Below are 15,708 nucleotides of genomic sequence, written 5' to 3'. Positions count from 1 at the left end.
CAGTAAGGTTCCCTGAGCCTCCTGCACCTCCGTTACCGTGTCTCCGCATCAGAGTAACCGTCAACGAAGGAAGGGCTGATTTGAATGGCTCCCTTGTAGTCCATCAGCCCCTCCTGCAGTTTTCCCTGGACAACTTGCCTTGGCGAACCAGTGAGATTCTACTGGGTTACCAGGAGTGGGGATGATGAGTACAGCTGGGACCTGGGAACTCTGAGAACCTCCTCTGGGCCCCTGGGTGCTCAGAGTCCTCCAAAGGTAACTCTGGGAGACTATGCTGTGGATCTGTGGATCGGGCCAGTTTCACTTTTTCAGAAACGCGCTTGTTTACATCCTAAATCCAGCCTTCCCCCTCCTCTTGGGGGATGTCTCAATGTCTCTGCTGTCCTAAAAGCTGCAATCAATCTCTGGGAAGATGGTGCTTTAGATGCAAGCTGACTGCTCTTCCAAGCTTCACTCTTACTGTTTCTTCGGTACTAACCTCAAAGCTTCAGGTAGGCTGCGCCTGGTCAGGATATGCGGTTGCAGTTCCACGGATGGCCTGCAGGCGGCTCTCTCCTGGTCTGTGGAACTTGGTACTATGAGTACACCCGCGTGATTTGAACAAGACAAGGAAACCCAGGAACCACGCCACTGTCAAAAAGTGTGCCTCTTTCACAACACCTCTGAAATTGTTACAAGCCATTTGGGAAGTTCAAGGTCAGCAATGACAACCTTTAAATAATTTATCATTAAAGCCGGTCAAGGTGTTATTAAAACCTTGGCGTGGTGCTCTCGCCTTTAATCCCAGCACTGCGGTATGAAGGTGGGGGCAGACACAGGAAGAATTTTGGAGTTCTAGGCTACCTGTGTCTACACAGGGAGTTCCAGGACAACTGGAGCTACACGGAACCTTGAATAGATATACACATTTTTAATATATGTTAAAAATAAAACCACACACCAAATGTATCAGTATGTGTGTTTGCTTACCATGGGACATGTGTGAGGTATCCGATTCACTGACGCACATGAATTAATATGGCCGAGCATTGAAACCCCGGCTGCCATGATGAGAAACTACTGCAAAGCTCCTGCACCTCAGTTGCTGTCAAATAACATGGCTTAGATTCTTCACACACACACACACACACACCACTAGATGGTCCCAGGGTGGATAAAGCAACTGTGAGCTTGTATCTGAGACTCAATGCTTGTGGATAATGCTCAGTTACTGACTGCAACTGCATGTCTTCCTTGTAAGCATCCACCACACTTGGAACAGGCCTCTGCCAAAAGGGGGTTCTAACTGGCAGGGTGAAGTGAGGTCTGTCCAGCCTGAGTGTGTAATGAAAGCCCATTGGCATTGTGAGCCCTTGCTTCCGGGGAGGCATGCAGTCTCTCAGATGCCCCAATCTACTATGTGGTACTCAGTATATCATTTCTATCATTTTCACTTCATGTGCATTGGTGTTTTGCCTACATGTCTGTGTGAGTGTGGGAGTCTCTGGACCTGGAGTTGGACAGTTGTGAGCTGCTGTGTGGATGCTGCGGACTGAACCTGGCTCCTGCAGATGAGCAGCCAATGCTCTTAACTGCTGAGTCCTCCAACCTCCGAGTTATTTGTTTCTGGGTGTCTTGCTTGCACACACATCTGTGCACCATATGCATGCTGTATCCACGGAGCCACATTATCCACAGAAAACACTATCTGAATGGGTTTTTTGTTTTTGTTTTTAGAGACTTTAAATCTTGGGCTGGAGAGATGGCTCTTGCAGAGGACAGGAGCCCATAGATCTGCCTGTCTTCCAAGTGCTGGTATTAAAGGAGTGAGCCATCACACCCAGAAATCAGTCTTTTATTTTTCCATTATTCACTTCGCAGCACCTCCTCCTTCTAGTCCCCCTACACACACACACACACACACACACACACACACACACATTCTTCCCCCATCCTCCCTCCACTTTTCAAGAATGTACCCAGTCCTGTTTCCTTATAGAACCCAGGAACACCAGCCCAAGAAGGGCTGGGCCCTTCTCCATCACTCCCTAACCAAGAAAATGCCTTACAGGCTTGCATGCAGGCCAATCCTACGGAGGAATTTCTTTTAACTGAGGCTCCCTCCTGTGATGGGCTTAGCTTGTGTCAAGTTGACAATGAAAACACTCTGGGCAAAGGGAACTCTAAGTGGAAAACCTTAGTCCTCTGGCTTTCTCTGTGAACATCCATCCCTTCCCACCAGGATGTGGCAGCCAGATCTCAAGTCAGGTGGCCTGCAGCCATCTGTAACCTGCTCCACAGGACCCAGTGCCCTCTGCTGGCCTCCACAGGAAATGCACATTTAGTGCATTTAGATGCTGTCAAAATAAATATTCTGAAAATAAAAACCAGAATGGAGACTGAGGCATTTGGCCATATGTAAAGGTAGCTCAGCCTGGAGAGATCCTGTGGAAAAGCTCTTCTCCACAGACTCCTCTTTGCTAACCCAGAGAGGCACCCAAAGAACAGGGGCACCAAGTCTGACTTTTGTTCATACCTTGGAGTATAAGTAGCTGCTTTTCCCCAGAAAGCCTATGTATGTTCTGGGACATGTCTTTCTGAAGACATCCATTTCCCCATGTGACCATGAGTAATACCACCTACCCCTTCGGAGCCACGCCCACCTACATGGTCCCCCCTTCTGACACCCATTAGTGCTGAGGCTGGCTGCACTACTGTTTTGTAAAGCAACTGTCAGGCTCTGACATCTCAAACCAGCAACCCAAGTTCCAAAGTTCCTGCCCGTGAGGCCAGACCGAGCAGGGGGCCCTTGGGCGGATGCCGTAGCAATGCCTGACCCTGAAGTGAAATCGAGGTCTGTGGAGCTGTAGGGTTGCAGCAGGTGGGGAGCTGCTGTGCTGCATGGTTCCTTTCACCTTCCATCTCCTGCTCCCGCCCCTCCAGGGAGAACCCCAAGATAAGCACAGAACAGGCCTGCCTAACAGACACAGACTTGGATGAGCCCCTGGGCTTCATGAATGACCTCAGTGTCAGACCAAAATAGAAGGGGAAGCCAGGCCGGACCCCTCCTCACAGCCGACATGGTCTTTAATGCCACCCAGGTACTCCAGCCTCTTGACACCGTTAAGCTGGCAGATGTGTGTTCACGAGCATGCTTGGATGGGTTCTACCAGTCCCGCTTACAGGATGCCTTGGAAGCACAGGCCCTCATATGAGAAATCCGGCGGAAAATGAGCTGTCAGGACATGGAGCTTGCCTTTCCCTCCCAGTCCCAGCCGTGTCCCAGCCTCACCATCCACAGCCACTTTAGAAAGTGAATGAAACCAGGAAGGCAGCTGTGGAGCCACAGCCTCAGGTCACAGCCCTTATCACAGCCCTCAGAGGGATGCTGGTCGAGCCCTAACAGAAGCACTCACAGACACCACAGACGCAGCTGTTTCATTCTTAGTTTTGTTAAAAAACAAAAACAAACAAACAAACGACTCTGATAAATCAGGACTAGGTTTAGGAGTGGTGGTGACGCAGAAGCATGGTGTGGGCCGAGGTGTCAGGGGTGGGACACTAGTGTTTCCTCCCCGATCCCCGTGTCCTCTTCTACAGACTGCCAAGTCCAGGGTGGGTGACTCCTCTACCGCGTCTGTTCAACTGAAGAACAAGCGTCAGTGGCAGTGACAGAGGACACAATGGGAACAGGCACACGCACAGGAGGGCGGCACTCACTGTAGGAGGAAATGTCGATCTCGTCGGGCAGCTCGCTGATGTTCACCTCAAAACGGTCCTGCACGTCATTCAGGATCTTGGCGTCGTTCTCATCTGACACGAACGTGATGGCCAAGCCCTTGGTGCCAAACCGGCCCGCTCTGGCCACCTGGAAGGAGAAGGGAGAGACTGCAAGCCTCATAGGGGAGACAGAGAAAGGGCACAGCACACACAGAGGAAGTGGGGTGAGGTGGCAGCTTACCCTGTGCAGGTAGGTGTCCGAGTCCTCGGGCATGTCGTAGTTGAAAGCAATGTTCACACGCTCAATGTCCATGCCTCGGCCAAACAGGTTGGTAGCCACAAGAATCCTCCGCTGAAAATCCTTGAACTGCTGATACCGAGAGAGCCTTTGTGAGAGAGTAAATGACAGGGTTGAGACGCCCTTCTCTCCACACCGCTTCCTCCTCAGGACAGACAGACAGACGGGGACACACACACCTTTCCTCCTGGGGCATCCCACGGTGGATGGCAATGGCTGGGAAGTTCTGCTCCACTAGAAGCTGGGCCAAGGCGATGCAGCGCTGCACAGACTTCACGAAGATCACCACCTGAGGGAGTGCGGGTGTGACCTGTGTGCCAGCTTCCACAATCACGTTTAAGTTCAGGTGTACGGGTTTTGCCTGCACACATTTGTGCATGTGTGCCTAGTGCCTGTGGAGGGCCAGCAGAGGACACTGGACCCTCTTCCACCAACTGTAATTACAAATGATTGGGAGTAACGTGGGCATTGACCATTGAACTTGGGAACTCCTGGAAGAATACAAGTGTCCTTAACCTCTGAGCCACTTGCCCAGACCCAGAAATGTCACTTTTGAAGTTTTAAAATGTATGCACATGTGGTTCTGTGAACGTATGCCAGGTGTATGCAGGCGCACCTTCAAGATGGTGCTATGGACCGAATGTGCGTCCTCTCCAAGAGCAGAGACTGAGACAGGGCTTCTCTATCGCCCTAGTTGTCCTGAAACACTGTGTAGACCAGGCTGGCCCCAAACCTATCTCTAATAATTTGGGTTAAAGATGTATGTACACATCCTGTCTGGATCTGTATTGTTTTACAGGTAGCACTTCTCTCTGTGGTCCTGGCTGTCCTGCCTCTGCCTCCTGAATGCTGGATTTAAAGGCGTGTGCGGACACCTCCCAAATCTGCCAAAACTTCTAAGAGTCCCTCAGTCCCTAATTCCAACTCAACTATCCCTACACAAACTTCTTTGCCTGCTCTCAACCTGATGGCATGTAACCTGACGGCACGTACATCTAGGCCTAAGTTCCCAGCATCTGGCTCTGAGCTGCATGGACGTGAGACCTCAAGCCAGCACACACAAGGCCACCTCCTGAACACCTTAAGAATGAAAACCAGTCTAGAAAACCAAATGATCCTCTTCCAACCAGAGCCCCACAGCTCCACAGCCGGCCTAGCACAGGCTGCCACGTTCTGAGGGCCAGGTGCCTGCAAAGCTCTTTTCCACTTACTGAAGGAACTCGTCAAGTCTCCACCTCAGCTCTTACCCAACTCCATCTTCCCACTTCGGACTTGCTCCACCGTTTCACCTCTTCACCTACACGGCCCGTCAATCACAGGCCACTGTACACAGGCTGCTGCCACAGCTGGAGCCTCACAGTGCTCACGCCCACAGACCCTCGACACTGACCTGGTTGAACTCGAGGACATCGAGAAGGTCAAAGAGCTTCCGATTCTTCTCGTTGTCCTTCAGTTTCACGTAGTACTGCTGCAACCCGTGCAGCGTCAACTTGGTCTCGTCATCCACGAAGATCTCCATAGGCTGAGGGGGAGGAGGGGTGGGGGCAGGAGGAGGGCAGAGTGGGGGGGTTAAACCTGGGGGGGTGGAGGACGCTGATCTCCAATACACCCCATGGAAGGATGGGGAGGAGAGCGGAGACTGAAAACCCCTCCCCACCACAAAGAACACTCTGCGCTGAGGTTTCTTTCCAGCTAGACCTGGTAGCATCCACATCAGTTGAACTGACAAGGGTTAGATGGGAGCTCTGCACAGGGCAAGGTGCTGCTGCCAGGTAGAGGGGCAGAGGAAAGCTAACGGGGCATGGTGCTCAAGGGGAGAGTATGGCCAGAACACATAGGAGAGGCAGTGATGTCACTAGGACAGGACAGGGACAACTGCCCCACTCAGCTGTCCTCTCTGAACTTTAATAAATGTCCTCAAGACCAGAATGTAGCACTGGACACCATCAAAAAGCCATTTAATAGCCAGGCTTTGGAGCACATTCTCTAAAATGTCATTGAAGAGCAAACACTTCTCAAGGTGAGAGACACCCTGCTCTGAGCTACCAGGTCAGACCTGGAGAAAATGGCCTCTGAGTTCAGTCAAAGCCATCTACATTGGGGGATGGGGACAAATGGCCCCAGACAACAACAAAACTGCAGCTTCCCTCACCCACACCTGACACAGCCAGACCAGGCCAGCTGAGTTCTATCTAACTCAGCATAACTTTGCCCTCTCCTCTCTTCTCTCTCCTGGTACCAGGCAACATCCTAAGCAGCTCTTCCTGACCTGATCCTCTGAGTCCCCCAACCACAGATGCCCTCAGACCTCCATCACTGAGCCTGCCTGCTTTCTTCAACTAAACGGCATGGCTTCTCTCTCTTTCTCCACTCCCTTCTTCCCTGAAGCTGAGATTCATAGTTTGGCTGCATTTTTTCTCCTCAGTTCTAAAGTTCTAATACAAAGTTGTTTTAGCATCAAAGGTGAAAAAAGGGCAATGGGAAGGAAATCGCCTTACATTTTATAAAAAATAAAAATAAGAGTACCCACCCCTAACCCTTGAAGGGAAGGAAGGAGCATAACTATTGAGATAGAAAGTTAACACCAGGCTGGACTTTTCCTACTCTCCACACTGTGCTGAGAGTTTACATAGAGCCAGTGACCAAGGCAGGGTCACAGAAACCTCTTCCAGAAGACAGGCTCCTCAAATAAGGCCCACAGCTACCTCCTAATTCTGTCCTAAGCCCAGCCCAAGAGAAAGCCATTTCTCAAGGGAAGGGCCCAGGCAGAGGAAGGACCGACTGCTCAGTCTTGGCTCTGACACCCACTTGGTCTCGTCAGTAGTTTCCCATCCAATGTTCCCATAACCCTCGTTTTAAAAAAGAAAAAATCCACCCCCCCCTCAGAACACCCCTCCCCCAACAAGTATGGGGAAATGGGGTACAGCACATTAGGTTCAGGAAAAAACCGGGAACAGAAAAAGAGGCTGGATTGGTCCTCAGCATCCTGGTCAGGCTCCCGTGGCCTCCGCTGCTGCCATCCACGCTCGCAGGTCTGCGCTGCCGCCGCGCCTCAGTGCTTCTCTGCTGCCAGCTCACACCAACCAGGGCTCCGATGCGTGCAAGGAGGTGTGGGCAGGAAGGAGGAGGGGACTGGGGGCTGAGGTGCCAAAGGCCCCCCGCTCCTGGAGGTTGGGAGGGGCCAATTCATGGTGCTGTTTGTTTGTTCTTCTTCTCGATAGGCCCTGTACCTGACTGTCCCTCTCTCTCTCTCTCTCTCTCCTGCCACTGAGGTGAACGAGTTTCGGTGAGCAGAGGCTCCAGCTGAATGCTCCACGCCACCTGGAGTGTGTGTGGCTGAAAGGAGTGTGTAGGAGACGATGGGAGGGTGATAGGGCACAAAATTTTGCCCTACCCCCAAAGGGAGAAGAGGTTCAAAAATGTCGTGATTAAAAAATGTCAAACACTACCCGCTCTCACGTTAGCCCGACCAAGTCTTCCGGAGTTTCCCTGGCACGCGCAGACCCTATGCTAACTGTCTCTGCCTCTGTGTTTTTCTTCAAGGAGTTGTTGCTCCCAGACGGGCACAAGCTCCCTTCTTGGTGCTTGAAGGACAAGGGAGTCTGGAGGAAGAGGGCGAGGAGGGGGAGGAGGCAGTGGGCGGGGAGTGGAGGGAGAGAAGGTAGAAGGGTATTTACATCTTGCATGAACTTGCGGCAGACTGGGCGGATCTCTTTGCTCAAGGTTGCACTGAACATCATGACCTGCTTCTCATGGGGGGTCATGCGAAAGATTTCCTGGACATCCCGACGCATGTCTGAAAAAAAATTAAAAGAAAACAAGTCTATGACTTAAGCCTAACGAGGCCAACCAAACAGAGAAGTCACTGCAGAGATGTGGCGTTTCCATTATCTCAGGCTTTGTGGCACATGCCTGTAAGCCCAGCACTTAGGAGGCCCTGGCTAGAGGACCAGGAGCTGCGTATACTAGTAACAACATGGAAAAAGCAGTGCACTTAGAAAGCCTTGAGGTCAAGTTCCACTCCTGTGTTCAATACGACTAAACCTATAGTCCCAATTTACAAAATGGAAACAAAGCTCACCAGAGGCTCAGGGAACAGCAGCCCGTAAACATGGAGTATGAGGCGACAGAGGCCCAGCAGTTAAGGGCACTCGCTGCTCTTCTAGAAGACCTACATTAGGTTCCCAGCTCCTACAACTGCCTGTAACTTAGCTCCAGAGATTCAGTGCCTCTGTCCTCCATGGGCACAAGTGTGCACGCACACATACACTTAAAAATAATAAGCTTACAGCTCAGAACTCAGGAGGTAGAGGCAGATCTCTGAGTTTGAGGCCAGCCTGGTCTCTAACATAACAAGTTCCAGGCTAACCACAGCTACACGGTAAAACCAATAAATACACATTGTCTCCAAGACAACACATACTACACATCTCTCTGAAGGTCCTTCCCAGTGCCCAAGAAGCGTCACTTACTCTCCGACTACACTGTGCTACCTTCACCTCTAGCTTACACCCTGTTCAGCCAGACAGATATGGCCTAATGCCATAATTAGTGTGCCATCGTGGGACAGCCAAAGGCCATTTGGAAAGACTTCTTTCTAGAGCTACACTCTTTTCTATTCTCCCAACTCACCAAAAGCAATCACCCCCTTAAAGATAGGGGCTCACTATGTAGCCCATGGGATTAAAGGTATATTAAGCCCTTTTTAAAAAAAGGCTTCTCTGTGTAGTCTTGGATGTCCTCGAACTGACTCTCTAGACCAGATGGGCCCCCAACTCAGAGACTCACCCTGCCTTAGACTCTTAAACTGTTTGGATTAAAGGCATATGCCAAAATCAGCACCTGCAGCTCCAATTTTTTTAAATTTACATTATGTAGGTAGGTATTTTAACTTGCATGTACATCTAAGTAACAGGTACGTGCCTAGTGCTCAAAAAAGCCAGAAGAGGGTTTCAGGTACCCCTGGAAACTAAAGCTATATATAGTTGGTTATGGATGCTGGGAATGAAGCCCCGGACCTCTGCAAGAGCAGCCAGTGCTCTTAACTAATGAGCCATCTCTCCAGCCCTCCCCAATGAAACTCTTAATGAAAAATTTCTTCTAACCCCACCTGGCACACTACAATACCAGAACACATGATCTCCTGTAAACATTTACCAGATGAATTCCAGAAATTAACTCCAGAAACCTGCACATCTATGAGTCCTGACCACACGTGTTACACTGGAATATAAGGGCAGCCATCTGACGCTCTAGTGTGACACCCAGTTCATGTCCGTCCTAAGGAGAGGGTGGTGGTCATGACTTGTATATCAGCACATTCCGTTCCCTGCTACAGAAAGGAGCGCACACGGCTGAGCACACGGCTGAGCACACGGCATCACTGCACGGCAGCAGGGGAAGAGCCATCAGTCATGGGTGATAGATAAGGGTCGTCCTTGCACACAGTGCTCCTGTGTCAAATATACATCATTTGGCTCCAAAGGGCAGCTCCCAAACCATCTGAGCTGAGGCCTGGGCACAGCCACTCACCGAGCTGTTCAAGCATCTTGTCACATTCGTCCAAGATAAAGTGTTTAATGTGTTTGAGGTTCAGGCTCTTATTTCGAGCCAGGGCTAGAATTCGGCCAGGAGTCCCCACAACAATGTGTGGGCAGTTCTTCTTCAGCACCTCTTCATCCTTCTTGATAGACAGACCACCAAAAAACACTGCCACCTGTCAACCAACAAGAAGGAAAACGTTCCAGTCTCCCAGAGTTCCCATTCTCTCCTCATCCCTTTGTTTGAGACAAGACCTCACTGTACAGCCCTGGCTGGCCCAGAACTCACTTTGTAGATCAGCCTGTGAGTCGTCCAAGTGCAGATTAAAGGCAATGGGCAACCGTGCCAATACCAGTGTGTCCATCTATAGTTGACTATAAACCAACTATTAGCTTTCAGGCCTGCAGTGACTCATGTGCCTCCAGTAAGAAACAAAGCAACTTGCTCACCACCACAGGGCTAAGGGGGAATGGAGCTGATGAACACTCAGCTTCCCTGTCTCCACTCAAACTCTGATCAATCTACACAGCCCTAGCTAGTCTACACAAGGAGGCACATGTGACTCTACAGCCACAGCTTCCTTACACAAATGAAGAAAGCAAGACGCCACCAAGGAAGCGTGAGGTGCCAAACAATCTACCACCCAGCTTTCCCTAATGAACTGCCATTTAGACGGTCTAGCTGGCCTGGAGCCTTTGTTTCCTGAGTGCCTGAGATAAAAGTCACACCATGTGTAAACCAGGTGAGTGTGTATGCAATGACACTACATCAGGTAACAGGTGGACTTGTTTAATGTCAAGGGGAAAGAAATAACCAGACCGCTTACTCTATGGTAAAGTTCTTCCCCTTCTCAATCCAGAATCACAAACGGTTAAAATGTGGCATACAGGAGCATTCCTTCCCAAAATGTTTTACAGTGTGTCAATTAAGCTTTTAGATATAAGTTTTGGTCTGTTATAAATACTAAGGAGAAAGCAAGCTAAACTTAACCTAGACAGCCCCCTAGAGGATACTTTGTTGCAGAACCAAGGTGGTAACTGACAGGGTGGGGTGGTCCAGCGCTCTGCATACTGAGCCTCATACTTGATCCCAAACCTCAGAGCATTTTGAGCAGCACAAGGGTGTTGTGGGACCTACAGAGGACTGCAGCTCCCTGGTATATGGTTTGCAATTCTCCCCTTCTGTTGAGACATTAGCTCAGGGCCTTCAACTCCAACAAATTCCAACCTCAACCTCCAAGCCCTGGGTATGTTATAGGAAGGAGCCTCTGGGACAGCTTCAGTTTCCAACTATTAGATTCACCCAGAAAGGACTGTTCGGCCAGAGAACTCAGTCTATTCGTTTCTTGGTATCATATGACAACTACATACACCAGAGGCAGACGCACAAACTGAAGCACAGACATAGACAATGCCTCCAGATCACAAGCTATTTTCAAAATCCCAGAAGAGAAAAAAGATGCTAAAAGGTTTCACAAAGAAGCCAGTAATGCATATGGACAGGTTAAGAAAACAATGTCTAATGCTTGGACATGCAGAGCAATGGAAGCCTCAGAGATCACAAGATTTCTGGATTCCTTAAGCATTTTGAACACTGCCTTTCCTTTTTTTCTTCTTCCAGAATTCCGTTTTTAAAATCTGTCATGTGTGCTGGAAATGGTTGTGGAGATGGTGACACAGGCCTTTAATCACAGTAGAGGCAGAAGGCGGCAAGCTGACTTGGAGGTCAGCCCAGTGTACCAAGCAAGTTCCAGAACAGCCAGGACTACACAGGAAAACCCTGTAGTGGTGTGTGTGTGTGTGTGTGTGTGTATACATGTTACGAACACACATGTGTTGTATATGTAACAATATCTTAAGGACTATCATGTAGACATGGTGTGTGGGGGTGGGGTATGGGGGAGTGAAGTCAGGGTCAAAGGGACTCTGTGGATCTTGTTCTCTCCTTGCACTTTACATGGCTCTGAGGGAGGACGCAAGTCATATTCAGGCTTGTGCAGCAAACACTTTCACCTGAGCCAGTTCTCTAATCCTCACTTAGATTTTTAAAAAATTACTTTCAGTTTAGGGTTCTGCCTCAAAATTGCAAGTTCCTTTAAAACATAGTGAGTTGAGTCAGAGGTGACAGCACACCCATAACTCCTGCACTCAAGCACGGTGACAGCACCTGTCCATAGTGACATGCTGCCTCAACCAAGCAAAACTACATTATCTGTTAAAAAATAAAGTGACCCAAGGACCCCCACCCTAACCAGAACAGGAAGCCTGCACACATCCCTCCACTCACAGGGCCAGGTTACGAGAACTTTCACACACAGCAGGCCACACACACCAAGGCATGGGAATACATAACCTCAAAGTTCCATTAAGGATGCCAAGTATGAGGCCAAGCCACATTCCTTCATAGAAGACACTGGCCACATGTTATAACCCCAAGAAAGCACTAAATGTTTTAGCGGTAAGTCCACACCAGAGCTGTTTTAAGAGCGTCTAGCTTTCTCTCACCACATACACTCCCTAACGCTCAAGCAATCTACCCAGCAATGTACAGGAGAAAAGAGGCTCTGGCCAAGCCAGGTGGCAAAAGCCTGTACCAACTCAGGAACCAGTGGCAGGAGCCTCAGGGTCAAGGCCTACCAGGATACCTTGACCTTGGTTAAGAGACAATCCAGACTTAGTAGCTCAAGGCTCTAGAATGTAATGTGTAAATCCAAAACCAAATAACTAAAGTGTTACAGTGGCACCACCTAAAGCTATGAACTCTCAGGAAATGCAGAAGGGCCTGGCCCTGACAGCACGCAGCCCCAGCCTGCAGGACAGGGCCTCCTACAGCCAACTGTTGGCCCACAAGGTCCCAGTGCCTCCGCCTCCTCACAGCCTCCCTGACCCAGGCTTCTTTACCCTCCTTACCTTCACATTCGGCATATACTTTGAGAAGCGCTCATATTCCTTGCTGATCTGAAAAGCCAGTTCCCTAGTGTGACACATCACCAGCACTGACACCTTTGAGGGAGCAAATGGAGACACAGCAAAGTTAGCCCCTCGTCACAACAGCATCTGGCAACTTGTTGGTGTCAGTTTTGTTAAACCATTATGCCCCTGCTGCTACAGAACACTGCCCCTGAACTGCCAGAGACCAGCTCTGAGAGCACACGTAGCCACAGCCTCCTGTGACTTGACCTCAACACCCTATCCAGCACTGCCCCAACATACCTGCCCAGTAACTGGCTCCAGCTGTTGCAGTGTGGCCAGGACAAACACTGCCGTTTTTCCCATGCCTGACTTGGCCTGGCACAGGACATCCATCCCCAGAATGGCCTGAGGGATGCATTCATGCTGGACTAGAAGGGAAAAGGAGAGAGTTTTACACCACGGCAACCCCTTTCTTCTCAGCTGATGCGTCAGGTTTTACCTTGTCACCCCATCCTTTCTCTGACTCCCCCATCGCTCACCCACACCCCAGCTCCCCAGTGCTACTAACCCACCTGAACGGACCAAGGGCTCACCTTCAACGTTCCTGGCTAGCCTTGTTTTCACTATACCAACTGCCACAGACCATTTCTCCTACATAGGTTGCTGTGCTTTTGGGTCATGTAACCCTGCAACCTTGAACAAAAGGTACCTGATGCAGAAGCCAGCATCTTTAAGGTTTCCAGACACCACAGTTGGCCTGGCCTGAAAAAAAGGGAACTAACGGTCCAGGCCCTCTCTGAGGGTCCAATAGTCAAAAAAGATGAAAACCAAAAGGGGGGAGGGACCAAAAACCAGGCACAAAGCAAATGGCAGTGCTCTGTCTAATGGAAAACAAAGGCCCCTTCTACAGCAACCATTTTGGGCACATTCTCAGAGCTTGACCTATCCTAAATAAATCCCAATCCTATGAGACATGAACCTCGTTTTTTAAAGTCTCTAACCCAATAATAAAATATACCCTCTGATGGATGCTCAAAGCCACAGTCAACGATGGCCCGGAGCAGCTCCGGCTTAAGTAGGAAATCTCGAAAGCCGGAGCTGTGGATGGAGACGTAGGAGCCCTTGACGTCTTTCTTGGCGGGAGCTTCGGTCCCATCTGCCCCAGCAGCTGTCTCCACCTCATCGTCTTCATAGTCCAAGAGCTCATTGTCCACATCGTTCTCTGCCATAATTGGGCCGGCAGGGGGAGAAGGGAGGCCTCTGAGTTAGATGTCCCAGAGCAGGTGAGGAAGCAAGGGGAAAGAAAGAGGGGTTGAAGAACAGCAAGGGGAAAAGACACCAATTTCCGACAGAAGAGCTGGGAGAGAGGACAAACAAAAAAACCGGAAAAACTCATCAGTAATGACCGGACTCGACCCTTCTCCTCCATCCCTACACATTTCCCACTTTCCCTGAACTGTGAAACCTTTGTCCCGAAAGAAGAATAAGAGACACACACGACATAAAAACGGAACGCCGGAGACTGGAGAAGGAGAGTGGTCTCAACCGCCAACCAGATTTAGGGTCACACTGTGACAGGCAGGAGCCAACTCCAAGATAAGCCTGACTAAACGCCTCGCTCGAGGGTAGAGATACAAAGGACCAGAGAAGACAGAGACTGTGCTTTTGTCACCTCCCGGTGCTGGTCCCCAACGTCAGCCATCAGTCAAGGGTGATAGATAAGGGTCAGCACGGCGCAGAGCGCTCACTTCCCAAATGCAAACATCATGTGGCTGCCGCTATTCACCTGATCAGAAACAGCGGAGTGCCCGTCCCGGCGGCGCACACCCGTGATTCCCAGTACCGGGGGGAAGCAGAAGCGGGAAGGAAGGAGAGGGGAAGGCGCTATGGTAACTAAACAGTAGGTGCAGGGGTATGAATGGCTGCATTAAAAAAATTTTTTTTCTTTTTGAAAATGCTGGGTGTACGCAGTTAAATAATAGTGCTTGCTTAGCAACGCCGCAAGGATCGGCCCAGCGCTGCCAAAATCAATTCAAAATGTCACATTAAGGAATTAAGGTCACAGCTGAGAACCAGGCAGGCTTAAGGGTACGCGCCGAGTGGTCTTAGAAGCGAACGCCTCGCGGTGCGCTCGGAAAGCATCCCCACAACTGCGCGACACCATTGGTCATGCACGGCGATAGCCATTTACAGAGTTCCAAATAAGGGACGTGAGCAGGGGTCAGATTGAATGGGCCCCGAAGCAGGATCCTTCCCATCCCGGGACGACCAAGAAAACGCCCGGAGGGGAGAAGCGAGGGGCCCCGCCCTCCTCCTGGCGCCGCCTCCGGCCGCCGGGGCCTGAGTGGGCAAAGGACCCACTGGAACATCCAGGAAACGAGGAAACACAATGGCGGCCGAGGCCACCATTTTGGATCCTCCCCCGTTGTCTCCCAGCTCCTCACCAAGATTTGCTCTCAGAAAGGGACGAAAACAATGGAGCTGAGCGCCCGCCTACGCGCCGGCGGCCACAGCGCCCGCCCGGCACCGGGTATCAGGGGCCCGCGCGGCGGGACGAGCCACGGGAGGAACAGATGGCGGCGGATGGTGCACAAGGCCAAGCTTACCTAAGCACTGCGAGCGTGTATGGCGGCAGCAACAGGGACGGAGGCGGGAAGCTGCCTCCACTTCCGGTTCCAGAATCGCCCCGGCCTCCCGCCTTCCCGGACGCCAGGGCGCATGCGCGGGGTGCCGGAAGCCGGCCTCTTGCTGCGCGCGCTCCTCGGCCTGCTTTGCAGAATGCCCACTTGAAATTTAGCTTCTGACGCCGCATCCCGTCGCCTGTAGCAAGAGCGCGACAGGAAGCTCTCATCTTTCCTTGCAGATCTCTCCATTTTGTTCTTCTACGCTTCTGCACACCCTCCGACGGTCGGCTTTCCTTTTGTTTGCCACGCCAGGCTTCTCCCTGGGCACCTCTCCGTAGGCATGGAGGACTCCGCGAGCAGAGTGGGAAGCTTTCTCTCGGGGTCCTTAGCCTCGTAGTCAAGGTGACCTGAGAGCCGCTAAGTCAGGCCTCTACTGAGGGGGCGTGAGGGGCACGTGACCACGCCCATTACAGGTGTGCAGAGAATAGGCCGGATTTACCCAAAAATTATATTGGGAGATGGGGGCTTACATTCTGTCCAGGTGCCAAATAAATGGTGGAGTTTGAGGGTTGTGCACCTTTCCATAATCATTATTAACTAGAGCAGCAGAATCATCTCAGTTTCATTATTCAGT

General features: G+C 50.8%; 1 protein-coding gene across 2 annotated transcripts; it reads right to left on the bottom strand.

Annotated features, from left to right (window-relative positions):
• Positions 1-3,417: 3,417 nt before the first annotated feature.
• On the bottom strand, positions 3,418-15,192 carry DDX39B (DExD-box helicase 39B). 2 transcript variants are annotated; one of them, XM_080937570.1, is made up of 11 exons: positions 15,057-15,192; positions 13,469-13,807; positions 12,751-12,878; positions 12,448-12,540; positions 9,530-9,713; positions 7,675-7,793; positions 5,388-5,519; positions 4,177-4,286; positions 3,941-4,085; positions 3,700-3,847; positions 3,418-3,624 (listed from the first exon to the last, which is right to left on the bottom strand). In XM_080937570.1, exons 2-11 carry the CDS (start codon positions 13,677-13,679, stop codon positions 3,608-3,610), a joined length of 1,287 nt encoding a protein of 428 aa, XP_080793696.1. In that variant the 5' UTR covers positions 13,680-13,807; positions 15,057-15,192; the 3' UTR covers positions 3,418-3,607. The 2 variants fall into 2 exon arrangements, with proteins under 2 accessions (XP_080793696.1, XP_080793697.1); XM_080937571.1 differs by lacking the exon at positions 15,057-15,192 and adding an exon at positions 14,895-15,044.
• Positions 15,193-15,708: the final 516 nt, after the last annotated feature.

The sequence above is a fragment of the Micromys minutus genome (genome assembly GCF_963924665.1).
Source record: "Micromys minutus genome assembly, chromosome: 25".
Taxonomy (NCBI): Eukaryota; Metazoa; Chordata; class Mammalia; order Rodentia; family Muridae; genus Micromys; species Micromys minutus.
The sequence above is the reverse complement of the archived record's forward strand: the minus strand, read 5'-3'. Positions and strand labels throughout refer to the sequence as shown.